Source organism: Squalius cephalus, assembly GCF_949319135.1.
Source record: "Squalius cephalus genome assembly, chromosome: 20".
In the NCBI taxonomy this organism is placed as follows: Eukaryota; Metazoa; Chordata; class Actinopteri; order Cypriniformes; family Leuciscidae; genus Squalius; species Squalius cephalus.
The window spans coordinates 2,265,271-2,286,038 of NC_137141.1; the positions used below are offsets into that span (position 1 = coordinate 2,265,271).

The window sequence follows — 20,768 nt, forward strand, 5'->3', positions numbered from 1 at the left end:
ATTTCTCTATGTACATTTCTGAAATGCACTTTCTGTAAAGCTGCTTTGAAACAATATGTATTGTGAAAAGCGCTATACAAATAAATTTGAATTGAATTGAATTGAATATATGGAGGAACATCCTGGAGTGTTTTCCTCAAAAACCTTCATTTCTTTTCCACTGAAGAAAGAAAGACATGAACACCTTGGAAGACGTGGAGGAGAGTAAATCATCAGGAAGTTTTAATTCTGAAGTGAACTAATGCTTTAAAGTGCTCCTGTTAGGCTATTTTAAAGGTTTCCAAGGCTAAACATTAAGGCCGTGTGTCCACCAAAGCCTGCTGAAAACACTAGCCGCTCTGCTAAATCACTAGCTGTGGGCGCTTGAGAGCGTTTTGGCAGCGTTGCGTTATTTTTTTCAGTTGAGACGCTTCGCTAGTAATGATGCGGAATATCCGCTAAAGTGTTACTAGTATCTCATTTCTCACACATTTTGTTTCTGTGTTGAGGTCACCTGACGTAGAAGGCGCAGTGTGTTTGGACAGAATACGAGACAGAGTTCTTTATTAAGTTCATATAAGACAAAAGAATTACAGGAATAATGGATTCAAAAAGTCAAAGAAATGCCACAATCCAGACCTCGGAGCAGAAATGAGTGAGAAACACCTCATACACAGTATAAGGGTCTTTCCTTGCCATTAATGCTCTTGGATAACACGCCTACGTCTCTTTCCATTAATAATAATAATGTCTAGTGCAGTGGCTGTGATATATATAAACCTACCAACCTCCGTTGGCATGATTTTTGGAATTACTGATCGCGAGAGGAAAAAAATGACGTTTTAGTCGCATAACATCGGTTAATGGAAACGCTGCCATTTCGCAATAGTTTTTTATCGATATTTAGAAAAAATCGCAAAAGTTTTGTGCACATCTGTAATGGAAACGCGCCTAGTGATGAGCGCTCCGTTTTACCCAAAGTTGAACAGTCTTCAACTCTCGGCGACCGGTAAAAAACACTGAACGCTCAGCGCCTCGTTACGCTCATGCCGTTTTAAAAACGCGGCGCTCACATTGAAAACAATTGAAAAAACACGCCAGCCGCGTGAAGAAAACGCTTTGCTGGACACACGGCCTAATGATTGTTTTTACTTTTTTACTGGCACCACCACAAAGAGTAATAAATAAATAAAATAGGCCTAGTTATAGTCTTCTTGTTTTTTGTATCCATAACCTTAAGAAATACGGTTGTGACAGTTACAACTACAAATAACAACTACTACTACTCTGTCAGTGATAGAATAAGAACAAATACCGGTAATCAAATGACAAGAAATGGCACACATACAACAGAGCTAGTACTTCATCCGTCATGTTGATACTGTCACATGACCTCCCAGCGTCAGTTCACCGTCATTCATATACCCTCTCCTATGGCCTCATGGGATAGTAATGTGTCAATCAATGCCCACTTACCTTGGCAGGAATGGTAGGTTATTCCGCCTACTGTTTTTCATATACTATTAAGCAAGAAAGTATATCGGACGCAGCGACAGTCTTAAGCTAAGTTTATGCAACCACAGTCTAAGCGGTTTCAGCGATGGCCACAGGATCTCCGCTCCTCAGCACATGTTGTTTTGCTGTGTGTCATTGGCAGGCGAAGAGAAGGACAGCGGGACCAAACCCAACCAGTGACCATCCAGCAGAGACGCTCTGAACGCCACGATCCACCCGACGGGAGTCACCACTGCGCTCGGGTCCTGCCGTGTCAATCAAGGGACATTCGTTTAGCTTCGCTTGACCTCTGTGAGATGAATGAGGTCAAAGGGAAGCTCTTCCCCCGGTACATTCCTCTTCCTCAGACTGCAGTCGCCGAGCGCGAGACGCCCGCGTCACGAGGAACCTGCTAAAGTGGGACCATTCGGGCTTTATTGGGTCTCTTTCCTCTTTTCCTCTGTGAACTGTAGTGAATTACTGTCACAGGTGAGGCGTGTGACACGTGTCCGTATCTGTGATTCATCAGTGGCCTGTGAAGGTCGACTCTCACGAGCACAGTGTGTGTGTGTGTGTGTGTGTGAGGGCAGATGTTGAAGAATGAGAGCGTGATGAAATGACGTTCATCATCGTACAGATTCAGACCTTCTCTTGGTTTAGTCGTCCCTCTGCAGATCTTTCGGTTCCAAACTCGTTTCATATTCAGCAATAGTTTTTAAGTGATTGATTATTCTTGCACTTCTATATACACACTTTTGTTTCTTAAATAAAAATATTTGTTTTCCCCCTCGAGTGGTTTTTCTCTGTCCCTTCTCTCTGGATTATTAGCGTTCTTGAAGACGTCAGATGTTCCACTGATGACTAGCAGTCGCATGACTCGCTCTTTATCCACGCTTTAGTTTAATCTTCATCCTTCCCTCGACCTTTTTAACAAATCCTTCCCTCGCGGGTCAAAATGACCCGAAGCCCTAAAATTATATATATATATATATATATATATATATATTTATTTATTTTTTTGGTCCAGAAAGCTTCTTTCATTTCACTGATATTCTATTTTAATGCAATTTTTTGTGGAGATTTTTTATTTACCTTTAAATTACTAGATTTGATCAATAAATAATAAATAGAGAATAATTTAAGCACATTCCTCACATTCTTTCAACTGAAATTCAAAATAACTCACAATTTCATGCATAACCCTTTTAATTCAGTTCAAAATATCTTACATTGGGAGTCTTTGCTGAACTCGTGTGGAAAATAATAATATAAGATGATATTTCATGACTCTAGATGGGCTTATATCTCTATATGGAGTAAATGAGCTGTTCCGCTGGGTCCTAAACTCAGTTTCTTCTTCAGTATACATTCAGATACCCATGTAGACATTAGAAAATCCTTTTTTTGGTAAAGTTTTGGCATTTTTAGTTTGAATTTTGAGCATTTTTAGGTTTTTCTGTGTGTACTGAAGCATTCCTTGCATTCCATTCATTCCTAAGGGGTCAAACTGACCCACGAGGGAAGGATTTGTTACTTTTTAAAATTTCAACCACAAAACTCCTTGAATCCAAACATTTTTTGTGTGTATTCGTGGTTCAAGTGCGACAAAAGTCCTCAGATGAACACTCAATACTTTCTTTTTTTTTTTAAATGCGTTTCAGGTCAAAATGACCCGAGGGAAGGATGATGCAGTGATGTACTTTTAAACAAATTAAATTAAACAAAAAAAATCGAACAACAGAAGAGATTTTCTCAGTGAAGCATCTTGGTCACGCAGCTAAACCAGTGAATTCAGGCACACGGGTCATTCCTACAGCTTGCTGGATTTCAGACTCAGCAGGTTTGTTGAATTATTATTTTTTTTAATTCAGTTATTTTTTAGGCTTTTCAGAGGGAGAAATGTCTGTCTGCCAGTAAACACACTGGTCAAGCTCAGGTTAACCTAATAATCCTGGCCAAATATTTCACATTCACTTTCTTTGACATTAGTCCATCATGTTACATGACATTCTTACAAGGCATGTGTAACAGAGTGGAGGTTGTAAGCTAATGAGCTCACGAGCACCCTTCTGAAACATCGGGCCTGTCCGAATACCCACACAGGCAGTCTTTGCACTTGACCTCCTACATGACCATGTATTTCCTATTGGCCCAAGTGTTCAAGCGTGAAGACTGCAAGTGTGTGTAGAACACTTGATTACCTGATGGGACACACTTAAAAATGCAAGTGTTTACAGAGCTTTATTTTGATTTTCAATAATGATTTAAAAAAAAATCCTAAAATTAAATGTGCATGCAATACAATACTAAATGCCAGTTCCATAGCTCCCATGTAATAAAACACACTTTAAAATATGTGGTGCTTCTAATTAAATTATAATAAATATATAAAAACAGTTGCAAATGTTGTACAAAATACACAAAGCCTTCTCATCTTTGCACCAATAAAATGTGCAACACTTGGGTTTACTATCAAATTATATGTAAAATCGAATTAAGCTGTGAAAATAAGCGCGGAAATTTGCCTGTCAAGTGCTTGAAAAAGTTGATGTTGTTTTAAATTATGCTTGGGTACTAATCATTATGAATTTGTATTAATTTGGGTACATCTATGCATGAAAAACCATGTGGTATGAAAGTTGCATTTTATGCAAAATATATGCAGTGTTCTTTCATAGGGACTTAATCCAGCAAACTGTAGGAATGACCTGCATGTGATTTCTGCTGATCCACAGCTGATGTTATACTTGTTACACGGTTAAGTTTGACTGTTCGTCCACCGTCTTCACATCCGAGTCCACTTTCAGTTCGCTGCTTCACATGAGCAAATGAAGTACATGCCCAAAATAAGCATTCTGTCATCATTTACATGCACTATGACTTACTTTCTTCTGTGGAGCATAAAAGAAGATATTTGAAGGACGTTCAGTTGTTTTTTCCATATAATCAATGGGGTTCAGTGTTGTTTTGGACACCATTGACTCTCATTGACTCTATCTGACGCCACAGACTCATCATGGACAAGAAGTTTGTGCTCCACAGAAGAAAGTAAGTCATACAGGTCTGGAACGACATGAGGGAGAGTAAATAATGACAGACGGTTCATTTGTGGGTGAACGATCTCTTTAAGTTGTGATGACCTGAAAAATATGCAGATATGAAATTGTAGTGAGTTCCCTACGATCATTCTTAGTGAAGTACTTACTCAAGCGGTCATCAAAACTCAAACTCAAGTCAGAAGGACCTGGCGATCGCCGTCATTGATCTGTCTCGGATAAGTCTTTAGGCTGGAAATTGTTTGATTGTTAATAGATAATCTCTAACGCACACTGAACTTTGTCTCTGCAAACAGTAAGATCACAACAGACAACACAAGATCTTTCTCTGCGGTCTCGGTGAGTATAAATGTTATTTTACGTGTATAATTATAGTTCACATTTTCAGATTTTCAAGTTTTTTTATTGTTCAGCGTTTTTCCAGCATGTTTGGTGCTTTTAGTTCTTCCGTTAGTACAGAATAGTTTCGCAAACAGATTATTATTTTGTAGTTTATATTTTGTGCATTTTTGTAAAAAAAAACAACAAAAAACATGCATAGCTAACAGTACAGTTCAGTATGTGTTGCAGTGGGTCTTCTTGTGTCTGCATTGATTATTAAATCTCAATATAATCAATAAACAATATATTTTATTTATTTATTTCTATATCTTCAGGTCAAGGGATTTTTTGACAAACAAGATTATTAAATGGAGTTAAAAGTGCTGTTCACCCTCATTTTTTCATCTGGATTTCTGTGCGTTCTCAAAAGTCAAGAGCCCAAAGCTCCTGATGTCACTGATCTGGCCTTCAGAAATATTGACTTTGCCATGAACCTCTATCGCAAGATATCAAGTTTTCATGACAAAAACGTCTTCTTCTCACCGCTAAGTGTTTCCACGTCTTTCGCCACGCTCTTACTGGCTGCCAAGGGCTCGACTCGCAGTGAGATCTTGAAGGGACTGAATCTGGACTCTCTGGATGGAGGCGGAGACGCTCTGCTCGTCCCACGGCTCTTCGAGCAGCTGCAGAAGAACATCTCGCAGGACAGAAAACTGCAGATGGAGCAGGGCACGGCACTCTTCGTGGACGAGCGCTTTCAGGTCGAGAGCCTCTTCAGCGATCAGATCAAGACGTTCTTTGGTGCTGATGTGAATAATGTGGATTTCAGCAAGGCTGAGCTCAGCAAGAGCATCGTCAATGAGTATGTGAGCAGAAAGACCGGCAATAAAGTGAATGAAATGGTGACGAGTATCGAGCCATTGACGAAGATGATGCTCCTCAACACCATTTTCTATCAGGGTGAGTTTGCACTGCTAAATATTATGTTCTTCCTCTGTATTTTTGTCTAGTTTCCCAGTAGAAATATTCAGTGGCGGCTCGGCAAGGGAGGCACAGCCTGCCCACAACATTGAGGTGAAAATGGGAGTAGGCCGATTTAATGTAAATAAAATTCCCGGTTATTCATTATATGTCTCAGAATGTGTATTTCTCGTTTGTTATTTCACCACTGTAAGTGTAACCACCGTGCGAGTCTATGGGAATAGAGAAAGGGAGGGGGAGGCAAATCCACAGCTGGAGACTATAAAATATTAGCCAATCACCATTGAGTATTTCACCCTTGGTATATCAACCAATCATCGACGAGACGTAAATTACGTAATATTTGTTTGCACTGCTACCGCTGATGTAACTATGGAGAGTAGAGATATTGAATATTTGATCGCAAACAAATTTACTAAACTACCATTCAAATAACAGCTATAAATTAAAAATGAAGGAAGACCCCATGCCTAAGTTGAATATATACTAACGTTACAGCAATCAGCTTCACTAAACGGCCGAATGTGCTCTTTTAACACGGACATTTAAAAGGACGTATTTTGGCTTCAAGTGATAGGCTAGGACTAGGTGAGTGAACTTATATTTATATTTTCTTGATGTATGTGTCATTTTCTACAAATATTCTGTCTGTAAGTGACCAAAAAAGCCATTTTAAAGCAGTTAAAAAATCTAACCACTAAAACTTTGTGTGCCTACTCTATTTTAAAACCCTCCGGCCGCCACTGCAGATATTTAAACATTTGTAAATCAAGATATATTTACTGGAGATGCAAAATGACAAAATATTAAGTGTTGTTTTCTGAAAAAGGTTTTGTTTCTGAAAAAGTTTTTGCTTAAAACAAGAACTAATATCTGTATGGGTTCAGTGTTTCCCCTATAAATTTTTCCAGCAGCGGTGCTGTTACGTGCCGGAGGTTGGTGGGGGGGGGGGGTGCAAGATTTTTTTTTGTTGTTGTTAATAACCCCTTAAACCATGACTTCTGGCAAGTTTTGTGGCATCTTCTGGCATCTTTTTTTCTGTAACACACTTTCGCACTTAGATACATCATCATGTAACCAGTACTTTCATTTATTTTATCCTGTAGACATTTTGAACATTAAAATCCAAATGAAACTTTTCATTAGTTTAAAAGGTGACTAGCTTGCATAGCCTATTTTACTTCACTAACCTCCAGGGACGTGCAAAGAGTTCATCAGGGGCAGGGGCTCAAATGTAAGAAAGACAATTTGCTGTAATTAATCGCATTTCCCCCAAACTTGTAATCATCAATATTTAAATATAGAATCACTAATTAAATTAAACACACAAAAAAGGGGGAAAAAAGAAAAATGTCCACACAAATTGGACAGAAAATAGCCCTATATTAAAATATAAAACATCAATCTATTATTCTTCATTCAGTTCTATGCAACATACTCAGATTTAACAGATTTATTTTTTGACTAATTATCAAAATAAAGTATAGTCATACAAAGCTCTTATTACCAGAGCATGTGATCAGAGCAGGTAATTTTACCATTGTTGCCCAGCATTGCTATACCAGCTCAGCAAACAGAAGTCTACTACTGAGAAATTTCACGTTATTTGAGCGGACTTTGCTTTTCCAGTGCATGATCGGTAGCCTACATGATTGGAGCGTTTGGGCCGTTAAGGAGCAGAACGCGCAGCGCAAAGACAGAGCGGAACATTGAGCAGAGAGCGCAGTACGCCGACACACACTCACACACACACGGAACGGAGAGCGCGGCGCAAACACGGAGCGGAAAAGACCCGCACGTGAAGTTAAGAAACAATCTGCGTGAGAATGAAACCTGATCGCCGAACACGGAGGGGCGGGACGGCTTATTTTCCATAGACAGTAAAAAAATGGACACAGCGACCCCATAGACTTAAACGGAGAAAAGTTCGTACCGCATTCTCCTTTCCACAAACGCTTGCTCGCTCTCCCGTGGCGTCTGTCGTTGTGTCGTTGTGTCTGTCGCCGCGTCGCTTCTATTATGAGTGCGCTTTCCGCACGCCCACATTTGAAATATTTGCATGTGAACGGCCCCTTATGACAACGTGTGTAAGTGAATGTCGTGATATTACTGATCATGTGAAGATTTTGCAGCGGCGCTGAAAATCCAGCGGCGGCGCTGCGCCGCTGCTTAATACATTGTAGGGGAAACACTGGGGTTCTAAACCCATTCTAAATCTTAACTTAAAGGGAAAACGTCTCTGGTTACTTTCATGACCTCAGTTCCCTGAGAGGAGGGAATGAGACATTGCTAACTACGCTATAGGGTGTATCCCCTCCTTCCCTTAATACTGAAGCTTAATTGCACAGCGCCAGTAAACTTTACAGGCCAATGACATTTGAAGGTGCAAGCTAGGGGCGGAGCCATCCACGATATTGCTTGTTACTCATTGCCATTGCCTCAGAATCTTAAGACTGAAAAGCAACATTTTTAAGTCTCTGAGGTTTGTACACAGCAGCATGTGCAATGTCTCATTACCTCTTCTCAGGGAACTGAGGTTACGAAAGTAACCGGAGATGTTCCCTTTTGAGTCAGTCTCTCGACATTGCGAGCTATGCTTTTAAGAACAGCATAAAAACCCCTGTATACAGAACTCAAACATAGCGAACAAAATCACAATAAAAAAATCCAGCTTGAGTCTGTTTACTGCCTTACATACCAACTAGCAGACCTAGGAGATGCCAACAGAACAGAATTACAGCTCGAATGCTTATCTAAGGCAATGAATAAATTCTCTAATCGGAGCGGCCGAGTCAGAGCAGAGCTCAGTACCAGACCTAGTTGAAACCACACAGTTCAGATTGAAGGGCATGGTCAGTACTGGACCCTGTTAAAACAACGCATTTCAGAGTGAAATGAGTGGTCAGGTGCACAAGCAACCAATAGAAAGTCAGCTGGCATCTCTTTGCACAGACAAAACGTGGTACACAAGAAGAAATATCAAGGTTGTAAAGTCTAGCAAAGGTGTTTCTAGAAGACCAACCTGCAGCCAGACAAGATGTCCTGAATCGACATTCCTTTTGCCCAAGCCTACGAAGAAGCCATACTCTTAGTAGAATGAGCGTGGACTCCAAAAGCACAACCTCCGAAATACACAAACAGCTGTTCTGACAGCCTGAATTGACTCGTTGAATCTGTCCACATAAACTCGTAAAGCGCGACCGGGCATAAAGCATGCATGTTTCTGAGGGGTGAACGCCTGCAGTTTTATAATTTGCACTCTGTATGAAGTAGACAGCACTTTGGGCACATACTGTAACTGCGTCTGGGTGTCAGCCTGATCATACAGTCATTCCTACCAAAATTTCAAACAAGCAGTGCTCGTAGACCATGCATGCAGGTCCCCTACTCTTTTACCACACGCCAACGTGAGTAAAAGCGTTGTCTTGAGAGAGAGAGAGAGAGAGAGAGAGAGAGAGAGAGAGAGAGAGAGAGAGAGAGCACATTTAACTGCACTGTATGCAGTTGTTTGAAAAGTGGCAAAATCCCAGAAAGGAATCCAGTTAGGGCGAGAGGGATGCAACCGCCTCGCTTCCCTTAGAAATCTTGACACTAACACATGCCTATGGAAGTAAAATAATGCCAAATGTTTTAGAAAAAAAAAGCCTATTGAATTGCACTACTTGAAATAAATCGGCATTGCATGGGGAGAGTGGGGTGATTTGTGCCAGGGGGGAAGTAGTTCCACCCTTGTTTCTGGAAAACCGTAGAAGAAATTGGTCATATGACCACATCATTTTGAAAAGCAATCACTTTTACTCGTCCTCCAATGAAGGGAGACACATGGCATGAGAGTTAAGCATATTTTAGTGCAAAAAACTGTTTTTTCCCTTTCAAAGTAAAATTTCTATGATTAAGGTTTTTTGATTGTAGTGTCTGAAAAATTATAGACACGTTTGAAAACTTTTCACACATGTTTTAGTGCTTTAGTAGGCTACACAATGAGTCTATACAGTTAGCATGATGTTAGCTCTTAACTGCTGGATCATGCTAGTTTTTCAAACTTTTGGGTCTGGGGTGATTTGTGCCAAAGGGCCTGGGTTAAGCTGTGCCAGATCCAGACCACCTAGACCTACATACTCACAGGGGATAATCTTGAGAAGTGAGGAGATGGGCATGCCTCATCATTGTTTGACTTAGGCCTGCCTGTTATTTGTTTAATTTAGCTAACACTGATTTCAGTTTTGAGTTTGCACTATGTTATTAAAGAGAAGTTTTATTCCGTTTTTAAGTGGCCTATGTCACAATAGGATGTTTAGAAATTAGCCTGGTCACTTTATTCTTATATGTTACATAATTGACAGACAGCGCTATGTCAACAGGCATCTATTGCCAAAGCCTTTTTGCCTGAAATGATTCACAAATATCATATATTGTGTTGCTATGGTGCTCTAAATGGTTGCTAGGGCGTAGCTTGATAGCTTCACAATGATCCTGAGAGACTGATTGGTCGTCTGAGTAAAATGAGCCCGCCCCCTTGTCTCTATGACACTGTGATCCAGAGTTATGTTCAATACAAAATCCCTATGCAATTGACCATAGTAGGAAAAACGCATGCTATGGTATTCCAGGGTGACAATATCTAAATAAACCTTAAATGAGTAATTTTGTATTGAATTTATCTTGCTTTCATATAGCATTATGGTTCATAACATTAAAATGTTCTGTTTTACTTCAGAAATCACTGGCACAATTTACCCCCAATGTATTCCCCCAAAGGCACAACTTCCCCCGCACCAGGGGCAAGTTGTGCCATGAGACCACTTTTTTTCCAAGAGCTATATTTCTGAAACAATTTATTTCAGATCCAAAGTTATTGTTCTCAGGGATGCACCACATCCTGAAATACATGTACATCCTTAAGTTGAAGGCATTACTGCCATGGCCTCACTTTAAAGTCACTTTGAGTAAAAACTGGCACAACTCACCCCACTCTCCCCTAACCATGCTTGCATTTTAATGCATTGTATTTTTAGGGCTTGCATTTTTATGGGTTGAAATTCAGCATGGTTGAATATTTAGGCTGTGAATATTTCAATTAAACACATTTCAAACACATTTTCATTATTAAAAATTCAATAATCCATATTCACCTTTCATATTTCACTTCCAAAATAATCAAATTGTTTAAAAATACAACCTATAATATTCAACAGGCAATTTTAGGTCCATTTTATTTCGCTTTGCAAATTCGCTTCCACAAATTCAGTGGTTCAAATTCGACAGTAAATTCAACATTGACATCCAGGAACTGCAGGAAAAGCAGTAGATTACCGAGCATACTCTTCATCTGCTGTTAGTCGACCTCACCAGCAGGGGGTGCAAAAGCACGTGTTGTAGACGAAGACCAGCAACAGTTAGAGCAAGCCATTCATTCATAAAATGAAAATGATTATCTATGTCAGTATATATGCGGAAAAGATGATAAAGACACAAAAGCTGTGTTTATGTTTCATTCAGTAACTTCATTGTTACTTTCCCTGTGTAGCCTACATGTTATCAGCTTTCTCTAACATGAACGGGATTATAATCGATTTCCCTCAATACCTCATCATACTCAAGGATGCTCCTTTCGTCGGGACAAAACGCTTAACGTAGCTTAATAGACTAATACAGTGATATGAAAGACCAAACCAAATTGGGGATGTAGGCTGTAGGCTACAGGCAAGCAGATGGACTCAGAATATGAACTTAACGCGCAAAGTTTCATGCTCAGCGTTTCGTGATATACTGGCATAAAATCAACACTTGATCAATACTAACACTTTCTCTTCTATTCTACTCTCTCTCTCTCTCTCTCTATATATATAGTATGCCTACGTGTATTGCATTAGCTTAAACGGGGAAGGGTCATAGCACTTGCATATTGTTGTTCTCCTATTGTTAGTTTAACTGTAAATCGCTTTGGATAAAAGTGTCTGCTAAATAAATGACTAAATGTAGCCTAAATGTAAAATTGGCTTGACATTGGACATTCGCACATTTAGGGACCATCTCTAAAGTTGCACACAACATTGGCATACACGTTTCTAACTTCAATTGCAAACTTCAATTTATTTGAATAAATATCAAAAATCCAAAGGGTGCACATTATCCTTGAAACTACATGAACACTTTACAGTTGGTTTTATGACTGTAAGTCGTTCTATTCAAATGCTATCGGAGTTAGAAACGTGTATACCAATGATGTATGTAACTTTAGAGACGGTCCCTAAAGTTCCTGGATGTCAATGTCGAATTTGAACTACTGAATTTGTGGAAGCGAATTTGCAAAGCGAAATAAAATGGACCGAAAATTGCCTGTTGAATATTATAGGTTGTATTTTTAAACAGTTTGAATATTTTGGAAGTGAAATATGAAAGGTGAATATGGATTATTGAATTTTTAATAATGAAAATGAGTTTGAAATGTTTTGAATTTAAATATTCACAGCTTAAATATTAAACCATGCTGAATTTCAGACCATTAATATGCAAGCCCTAAAAATACAATGCATTACAATGCAAGCATGGTTAATGCAATGCATATTTTTACAAGTAATTGTAAAAAGTAACAAGTTCAATTCAACAGGCTTTTTTGTTTCAAGAACATTTAGCATTATTTTACTTCCATACATGCCTCCCTATTAAGCAATGCTCCGTGTGTAAATGGAAAGCTGAAATGGCAGACAAATACACCTTAAAATAAATGACGTATGCCCTTTAACCAGATAACCAGAACATTCCACATAAAGTATAGAGGCACCTGGTTGAAGGGGCTCTTGCTTCTGCAGTCATGTCCAAAACTCGCTGTGATATGGTCAGTGTCTGGCCGTCGCACTGACCTTCCAGACATGCAGGTTCCACAGCTTTGGGCTATGGTGACATATTGTGCTCATCGCCGGAGATACCAGATCTATTAACTCCAGAAACCATGGATGGTTGGGTCAGTTCGGTGCAACCAATAAAACTGTCTCCCGCTCTTCCCTGATCTTGTGCAGAACCAGCGGCATGATCTTGATCGGGGAAAAACATATTTGAGCCCTTCGGCTAGCGACTCGATAGAGTCATTGGTCAGCATATAGAACAGCGGGCAGTGTATGTTTTCCACTGAGGCGAGAGACTGAATCTCTGCTCGCAAAATAGGCGCAAGATCTGGAACACAGTGGAGGAGCTGCAGCTCACTTTTCCAGAAAACGACTCAGTGCCTTAGATTACTTCTGCACCTCCAAAAACTTCTCAGAAAAAGACCCCACAGCATGCCAAGCAAGTGCAAGTCATGAGTGACGCTGAAGTATGACAAAACTGCTCATGCTGCTTCCAATACATTGAGCGGTCTTCATAGTTGCCCTGAGCGCCAGGTCCGTGACGTTGTGGCTCATCCAAGGCCTGCAGCATTTTGGCTTGAAAAACCTGGAGCATTGCCATTGTGTGAATGGCCAGTGCTGCCTGGCTGGCTGCCATATGCACTTTTTCAGCAATATGGGCTGTAGTATGGTACGGCTTCGAGGGAAGCGATGGTGTAGACTTCTATCCATGTACGCTGGGCAGAGGTGGGCTGCAGCGGCCTCTTCAACGGGCGTCGGTTTGTAATATCCCAAGTGGTCTGCACCATCGACAGAGGAAAGGAGAAGAGTTTCAGTGGCTTGAGCTCGTCCGAATAGGGGGATCACCAAGACCACCGGGAAGAACGGAGCTGGTCTCTGGGATGGCAGCAATGCGGCGGCCCGACTGGAGAAACCACATGTTCAGTCTATTCTTCACCGGCAGCTCAGACGGAAACCAGGCCCAGGTCCTTAACGGCCTCTGTGAGGATGTTCAACAGCTTCACTTCAATGGACCAGTCCCCTGAGCCAGAGGCCGCAGAGACAACGTTGTCGTCGTCCTTTTCGGTGGTGCTGAATGTGCCTTTCCTTCCCCGGCTCAACGGCAGTGAGAGGTAAAGGTGGTGAGCCTGAGTGCTTTTCAGCACAGTGGAAATCCTGATACGGAGGGTCCTGACTATCATTTCTTCACAGAAAGGACACGCAGACCTATCCAGCGGGAGGGAACGGTAGAAGCGTCATCGTCTTTTAAGGACTACAGCAAATGGCTGTTAGGGACTACACAACATTCCTCCCGGGTTAGTGACATCACCAACCCTAAAATTTACATAAATCCCCACCCCTGGGAACATGCAGTACATGTTGAGAAGAGGAAGGTTTGGCCGATTCCCCTGTCAGAGAGATCTTTAACTCCCACCTCCGGCGGGGCTTCTACCGGATCCCGAGGGAGTCTGGAGATATTGAGTTCGAGTGGACCATGTTCGAGGTGGAGACATTGTCGACGCGGCCGCTCTGAGCTTCGGCCGTAAGGTCCCCGGTGCCTGCAATCCCCGAACCCGGTGGTGGACATCGGAAGCTGAAGCCGTCAAGCTGAAGAAGGAGTCCTATCAGGCCTGGCTGGCTTGTGGGACTCCTGAGAAAGCTGAGGGGTACCAGCAGGCCAAGCGGACTGCAGCCCGGGTGGTTGTGGAGGCAAAAAATCGGGCCTGGGAGGAGTTCGGTGAGGCCATGGAGAAAGACTACCGGTTGGCCTCAAAGAGATTCTGGCAAACCGCCCAGCGCCTCAGGAGAGGGAAGCAGTGCCCTACCAACGCCGTTTACAGTGGAGGTGGGCAGCTGTTGACCTCAACTGGGGATATCGTCAGACGGTGTAAGGAATACGAGGATCTCCTCAATCCCACGACACGTCGTCCATTGGGGAAGCAGAGGCCAAGGGCTCGGAGGTGGACTCGTCCATTACCCAAGCTGAAGTCACCTAGGTAGTCAAGAAGTTCCTCGTGGCAAGGCACCGGGGGTGGATGAGATCCGCCCTGAGTACCTCAAGTCTCTGGATGTTGTGGGGCTGTCTTGGCTGACACGCCTCTGCAACATCGCGTTGCAGTCGGGGACAGTGCCTTTGGGCTGGCAGACCGGAGTGGTGGTCCCTCTTTTTAAGAATGGGGACCGGAGGGTGTGTTCCAACTATAGGGGGATCACACTCCTCAGCCTCCCCGGGAAAGTCTATGCCAGGGTACTGGAGAGGAGAATATGGCCGATAGTAGAACCTCGGATTCAGGAGGAACAGTGCGGTTTTCGTCCCGGTCGTGGAACACTGGACCAGCTCTATACCCTCTACAGGGTGCTGGAGGGTTCATGGGAGTTTGCCCAACCAGTCCACATGTGCTTTGTGAATTTGGAGAAGGCATTCGACTGTGTCCCTCGCGGCATCCTGTGGAGGGTGCTCTGGGAGTATGGGGCCCGGGGCCCTTTGCTAAGGGCTGTACGGTCCCTGTACGACCGGAGCAGGAGCTTGGTTTGCATTGCATTACAGTAAGTCAGACTTGTTCCCGGTGCATGTTGGACTCCGGGAGGGCTGCCCTTTGTCACCAGTTCTGTTCATAATTTTTATGGGCAGAATTTCTAGGCGTAGCCAGGGGCCGGAGGGTGTCAGGTTTGGGGACCACACAATTTTGTCTCTGCTTTTTGCGGATGATGTTGTCGTGCTGGCCAGACCAGGACCTTCAGCATGCACTGGGACGGTTTGCAGCCGAGTGTGAAGCAGCTGGGATGAGAATCAGCACCTGTAAATCCGAGGCCATGGTTCTCAGTCGGAAAAGGGTGGCTTGCCCACTTCAGGTTGGTGGAGAGTTCCTGCCTCAAGTGGAGGAGTTCAAGTATCTTGAGGTCTTGTTCACGAGTGAGCGAACAATGGAATGGGAAAGTGACAGACGGATCGGTGCTGCTTCTGCAGTAATGCTGTCGATGTACCGGTCTGTCGTGGTGAAGAAAGAGCTGAGCTGCAAGGCAAAGCTCTCGATTTACTGGTCAATCTACGTTCCTACTCTCACCTATGGTCATGAGCTGTGTGACCAATAGGACAAGATCCCGGATACAGGCGGCCGAAATGAGCTTTCTCCGCAGGGTGGCTGGGCGATCCCTTAGAGATAGGGTGAGGAGCTCGGTCACTCGGGAGGAGCTCAGAGTAGAGCCGCTGCTCCTCCACATCGAGAGGGGTCAGCTGAGGTGGCTCGGGCATCTGTTCCGGATGCCTGCTGGACGCCTTCTCTGGGAGGTGTTCCGGGCGCGTCCCACCAGGAGGAGACCCCGGGGAAGACCTAAAACACGCTGGAGGGGTTATGTCTCCCAGCTGGCTTGGGAACGCCTCGGTGTCCCCCCGGAAGAGCTGGAGGAAGTGTCTAGGGAGAGGGAAGTCTGGGCATCTCTGCTTAGACTGCTGCCCCCGCAACCCGGCACCGGAGAAGCGGAAGAAGATGGATGGGTTCAACATTTCATTTAGTAACATTAGGCAGTTTTGATTTATATGCTATGTTTGATGATCACATTAGCTGACTGGTGTCAGCAATGCTTATATTACTTGTTTCTGCTTCTTCTTCTCCTGTGTTTTGATCGGGAGATTCAGTACTTTCAGAAGATGCGTAATAGCGCCCCCTACTGTATAACAGTGAAAATGTGGATTGCCAGAAAATTCTGTCATGGTGAGGAAAGAGTTAATCAAAATATATTTTTTCAGAAAACAAGATTTATCTTAAGTAATTTCTATTCTCAAGTAAAATCATTTCTTGCAGTGTGGAAACAGCAATGAACTTCTGTAAAACAACTGTTATATCATCTAAAACTCTTTGTTTTCAAGGTGCCTGGGATCATCCCTTCGACCCCAACAGCACGGAAATGAGTCGCTTTTATGTCGACAAGTACAAGATTGTTCAAGTCCCCATGATGTTTAAGGAGGATAAATTCTCGACGGCTGAAGACAGTGAGCTGCGCGCTCGAGTGCTGCGTCTGCCGTACCGTGGTGGAGCGGCTCTGCTCATCGTCCTGCCCGACGCTGCTGCCGACTACACCGTCATAGATGACGAGATCAGCGCTGAGCGATTCTTAGGCTGGATCAAAAACATGAGGCAAAAGTGAGCGGCAGATGTTCACACAGAATATGTTTTTGCATTCCACTGTGTTACTTTTACATTGTTTTTCTATGTAAATGCGCTAGACAGACGTGTTTGATCGCTGTGCTCGCGTGTTTTGAGCATCTCACGCATGACAAGGCATTCTAAAAATCGCTCTTGTTTTTACTTATTTTTTAATTATGAATTCATAATTTTTTTTTGTATGTCCAAAAATTGTCGCACAATTTGTGAATGACATTTACCATTTACCAGGGTTTATAACCATAGAAAAAATTTTACTTTAAATGATAGATAGATAGATAGATAGATAGATAGATAGATAGATAGATAGATATTTATAAGTTTAAAATACTTTATGAGGAAAGAACAAAACACTAAAGAGAACATGACAGGGTTTATTGTGTTTTGTCTGACGCTCTGAGACATGATGGAGGAATAAAGAGCTTGACTGCAGAAACTTACAGTTTTATTATTGATATTTAGAGCCAATTTCACAGGAAGAGACGATTTTGTTCTCTTGAACACGTGGGATGGAAACGCTGCTTTATTCACAAATGTTTCATGCCATATTATAAGTTAAAAAGGGGGGGTGAAATGCTCATTTTCACTCAATCTCCTGTTAATCTTGAGTACCTATAGAGTAATATTGCATCCTTCATATCTCCAAAAAGTATTTTGTTTTATTAAATTTTTAACATAAAGATAGGCTGTACCGAGTCTTTCCGGAAAAAAACGAGCGGCTGGGGGCGGGCCGTGTGGGCGAAGCTTAGCTGTGCTAACGCGCCGAGCTAGTGACAACACACAGAGACATTTGTTCAACAAACAGTTTTACTCACCGTCCGGTTCCAACGCACGACCGCGAATTTTTATCATTGTGACTGCTCGATCCTTAAGCATTAGACGATCTGCAAATCCGTAGATCTGGGCTTTGTTTATAAAACAATCATCGTCGAAATGCAGGGAACAACAGTCTTTACACAACTCCGTTTATGCTCAGGAAAACAAACTCCATCCACGGGTTCCTTAACGCTGGGTTCTTTGGGAATCTGTGCAGGGTTGTCTTGCCCTGGCAACCAAAAACACACTTCTTTGGTGACACTGACTTCCCAAAAGCCGGGCAGGGCGCTTTGATGGCGAACTGCTTTCACTCTCTTGCTCTAGTCTACGAGTGCGCGCGCGGCCGCGATCTTACCGGAGAAGTGCCCTTAGGACCCATATAAGGAAATTCCGCCCTATCTTACGTAAGACAGAGCCATACTCGAAAAAAACTTTCCGAAACTTGTGACAAACCGGAAGGAGTATTTTTGGAACAAAAATACTCCTTCAAACGTACAACTTAGTTTTTGAAACTTTGTCCATGTTTAGCATGGGAATCCAACTCTTTACCAGTGTAAAAAACTCAGTATGCATGAAATAGCATTTCACCCCCCCTTTAAATTCACAACATTGGTGAGAAACGTAGTTATTGATGCTTTATTACATGTGTTTGTGTTGTCAGATAAAAACTTGGTATTTATCTGACCAAATTTTTTGGCAAAAAAGGCAAACTACAGCTACGCTACAGCTATTAGTATACTAAACAAAAAAAATGCATACACCAACAAAAATCTGACAGGAAAAAGCAAACATTGACTACAACATAATCAGTTATTAATATTTGGTTGGTTCGCTCTTGTTTTTGCTTATGTTTTTTTTTTTTTTTTTTGTATGGCCAAAAATTGTCGCACAATTTGGCATGTTTCTTTGCGTTATATCACTAATAAGCACTCGACTCCTAGCACAACTACATGATATGATTACAAAATCTTTTAACACATTTTTAATCATTTTTGAATATAGTGTGAAGATGTCAATTTTCCAAGGTTGGACATCAGTTTTGGCCACTACTGTGTTTGCGAACTAAAACTATACATTTAAAATGTAAACGGAACATATAACAATATAAGTAATTCACAATATTAATAAAAACTATAACAGCTTCTCAAAGATAGAACTAAAATAACCATTTACTTTTCTTTGTGTTCTTTCAAAACCCTGATAAACACAAAACAAAGACCCTTTTCATCATAACAGTGAATGAAGTTCATGAAAAGATCTTCTCAAAGACTCAAAGCATTGTAAGGCAATAGTGCAGGAGTAATACACTCATACTTTTCAGCAACTGACAAACATGATCACTATCAACAGCTGTTGTGTGGAAAAGACAGACGGGAGAGTAAATGAATTCCCATATTTGGTGGAACTCTTTATTTAACCTCTATTTTAGCCATCATGATTGACTTTATACATGTTGTACTGTCTTTCTCTCCGACTCTCTCTCTCTCTCTCTCGTTCAGGAGAATGGAGGTCCATCTGCCCAAGTTCAAGATGGAGCAGTCTTACAACATGCATGAAATTCTGCCACATCTGGGCATCGACAGTGTTTTCCTCGATTCAGCCAACCTGACGGGTTTAAGCAAAGCGGGGCATCTGAAAATCTCACAGGTTACTGTAGCCTCACACACACTCACATTAGCTGTGTTTTTATGTGAAGCTTGGCTTATCACATAAAAAAATGATGGATGATAACGGCAAGATGCGCATAAATTATAAAAATCTGCATAAAAACATTTGCACTCATTGGAGTAGGAATTTCTTTTTAATTATATAAGACACATAGACTACGATGGAAACACGTTAACTGAATAAATCCCTGGACGCCTCATCAGAAGCTGTGATTGGATAACTGGAGTAACCAGTGGACCAATGGCATCGCAGCGTCTCAGATGCTGGTTTGGTGTTTCTGAAACGCCGGAGTCGAAGTGTGTGATCAGTGATTTGGTTTAATTCCCTCAGAAGCGTCTCACACACACGAGTGTGTTCCCGAACACCAGCATCCGAACGCCAGAGAACATGACAGCGTTTACTGTGTTTCATCTGACGCTCTGAGACACACTCGTTTATGATGGAGGGAAAAAGAGCTCGATTGCAGAAACTTACACTTTTATTACTGATATTCTGCTTCAGTTTCCCAGGAAGTGACGATTTTGTTCTCTTGAACACATGAGATGGAAACGCTGCTCTATTCATGCAATATAATTGTACGCATAAGTTAAATTGACAACATTGGATGTAAACGCAGCCATTAATGCTCGATTGCGTGTGTGTTGTGCAGGTGCTGCATAAAGCCGTGATCGAGGTGGATGAGAAAGGCACCAGCGCAGCCGCCGCCACATCAGTGGGAATCACGGCTTATTCTCTGCCAGCCACTTTCATCATCAACAGGCCCTTCTTCTTCTTTCTGTACCATGAAGCCACTTCTAGCCTGTTGTTCATGGGGAGAGTGATCGACCCCACACAGAACTGAGAACACAAACACGGGCCGCCACTAAACAGAAACATGCTTTCAACAAACGCAGACAAAGGGTCAATCACACACTAATGACACACACATTATCAAATTAAAATCACTCTAATAATGCACTCGTCTATACTCGTGTCTGGATGAACAGTATGTGGATGAACACTGTGAACATATTCTAAGAAATAAAGTGAGGAAATTGTGTTGTTTTCCCTCTCTACTTTCTTTCCACTGACGGCGAGGGCTTCGTGTCCAGTGTAGACAGTGAAAAGATGAGGAAATATGATGAAGAATACAGTATCTGCCCTCGGATGCACCAGTATAACGGTGGGTGATGGAGAGACACCCCCTGTGCCTCAAAATATGAGCTTCTGACTGCATGAAGCCGAACAAGTTAAAGGGGTGGTTGATTATGATTTGACTTTTCTAACTTTAGTTAGTGTGTAATGTTGCTGTTTGAGCGTAAACAACATCTGCAAAGTTACAACGCTCAAAGTTCAAAGCAAAGGGAGATATTTGCTTTTACAGAAATATCTTTATAAGGACTACAACAAACGGCTGGTAGGAACTACACCACATTCCTCACGAGTTAGTGACATCACTAACCCTACAATTTACATAAACCCCGCCC

General features: G+C 42.1%; 2 protein-coding genes across 5 annotated transcripts in view; both read left to right on the forward strand.

Annotated features, from left to right (window-relative positions):
- Positions 1-1,770, forward strand: part of atxn3 (ataxin 3) — a 17,546-nt gene extending 15,776 nt beyond the window's left edge. For both annotated transcript variants that reach the window (XM_079853896.1, XM_079853897.1), the window contains exon 11: positions 1,637-1,770. In XM_079853896.1, the coding sequence (XP_079710022.1) occupies positions 1,637-1,674 (38 nt within the window). In that variant the 3' untranslated portion in view covers positions 1,675-1,770. The remainder of the gene's footprint in view (positions 1-1,636) is intronic.
- Positions 1,637-20,353, forward strand: serpina10b (serpin peptidase inhibitor, clade A (alpha-1 antiproteinase, antitrypsin), member 10b). 3 transcript variants are annotated; one of them, XM_079853895.1, is made up of 6 exons: positions 1,637-1,962; positions 4,826-4,868; positions 5,186-5,810; positions 16,524-16,797; positions 19,134-19,281; positions 19,952-20,346. In XM_079853895.1, the coding sequence occupies exons 3-6, from the start codon at positions 5,219-5,221 to the stop codon at positions 20,141-20,143; spliced, it is 1,206 nt and encodes a 401-aa protein (XP_079710021.1). In that variant the 5' UTR covers positions 1,637-1,962; positions 4,826-4,868; positions 5,186-5,218; the 3' UTR covers positions 20,144-20,346. The 3 variants fall into 3 exon arrangements, with proteins under 3 accessions (XP_079710021.1, XP_079710020.1, XP_079710019.1); XM_079853894.1 differs by lacking the exon at positions 1,637-1,962 and having other exon boundaries at positions 4,263-4,868; positions 19,952-20,353; XM_079853893.1 differs by lacking the exons at positions 1,637-1,962; positions 4,826-4,868 and having other exon boundaries at positions 5,183-5,810.
- The last annotated feature ends 415 nt before the right edge of the window (positions 20,354-20,768 follow it).

What these genes read in the sequence shown, in the direction of transcription:
- serpina10b (XM_079853895.1), top strand. Translation starts at nt 5,219, where the DNA reads ATGGAGTTAAAAGTGCTGTTCACCCTCATTTTTTCATCTGGATTTCTG. An exon ending in ATCAAAAACATGAGGCAAAA is followed by an intron (nt 16,798 to 19,133) that starts GTGAGCGGCAGA and finishes TCTCTCGTTCAG; the next exon opens with GAGAATGGAGGTCCATCTGC. An exon ending in GGCATCTGAAAATCTCACAG is followed by an intron (nt 19,282 to 19,951) that starts GTTACTGTAGCC and finishes TGTGTTGTGCAG; the next exon opens with GTGCTGCATAAAGCCGTGAT.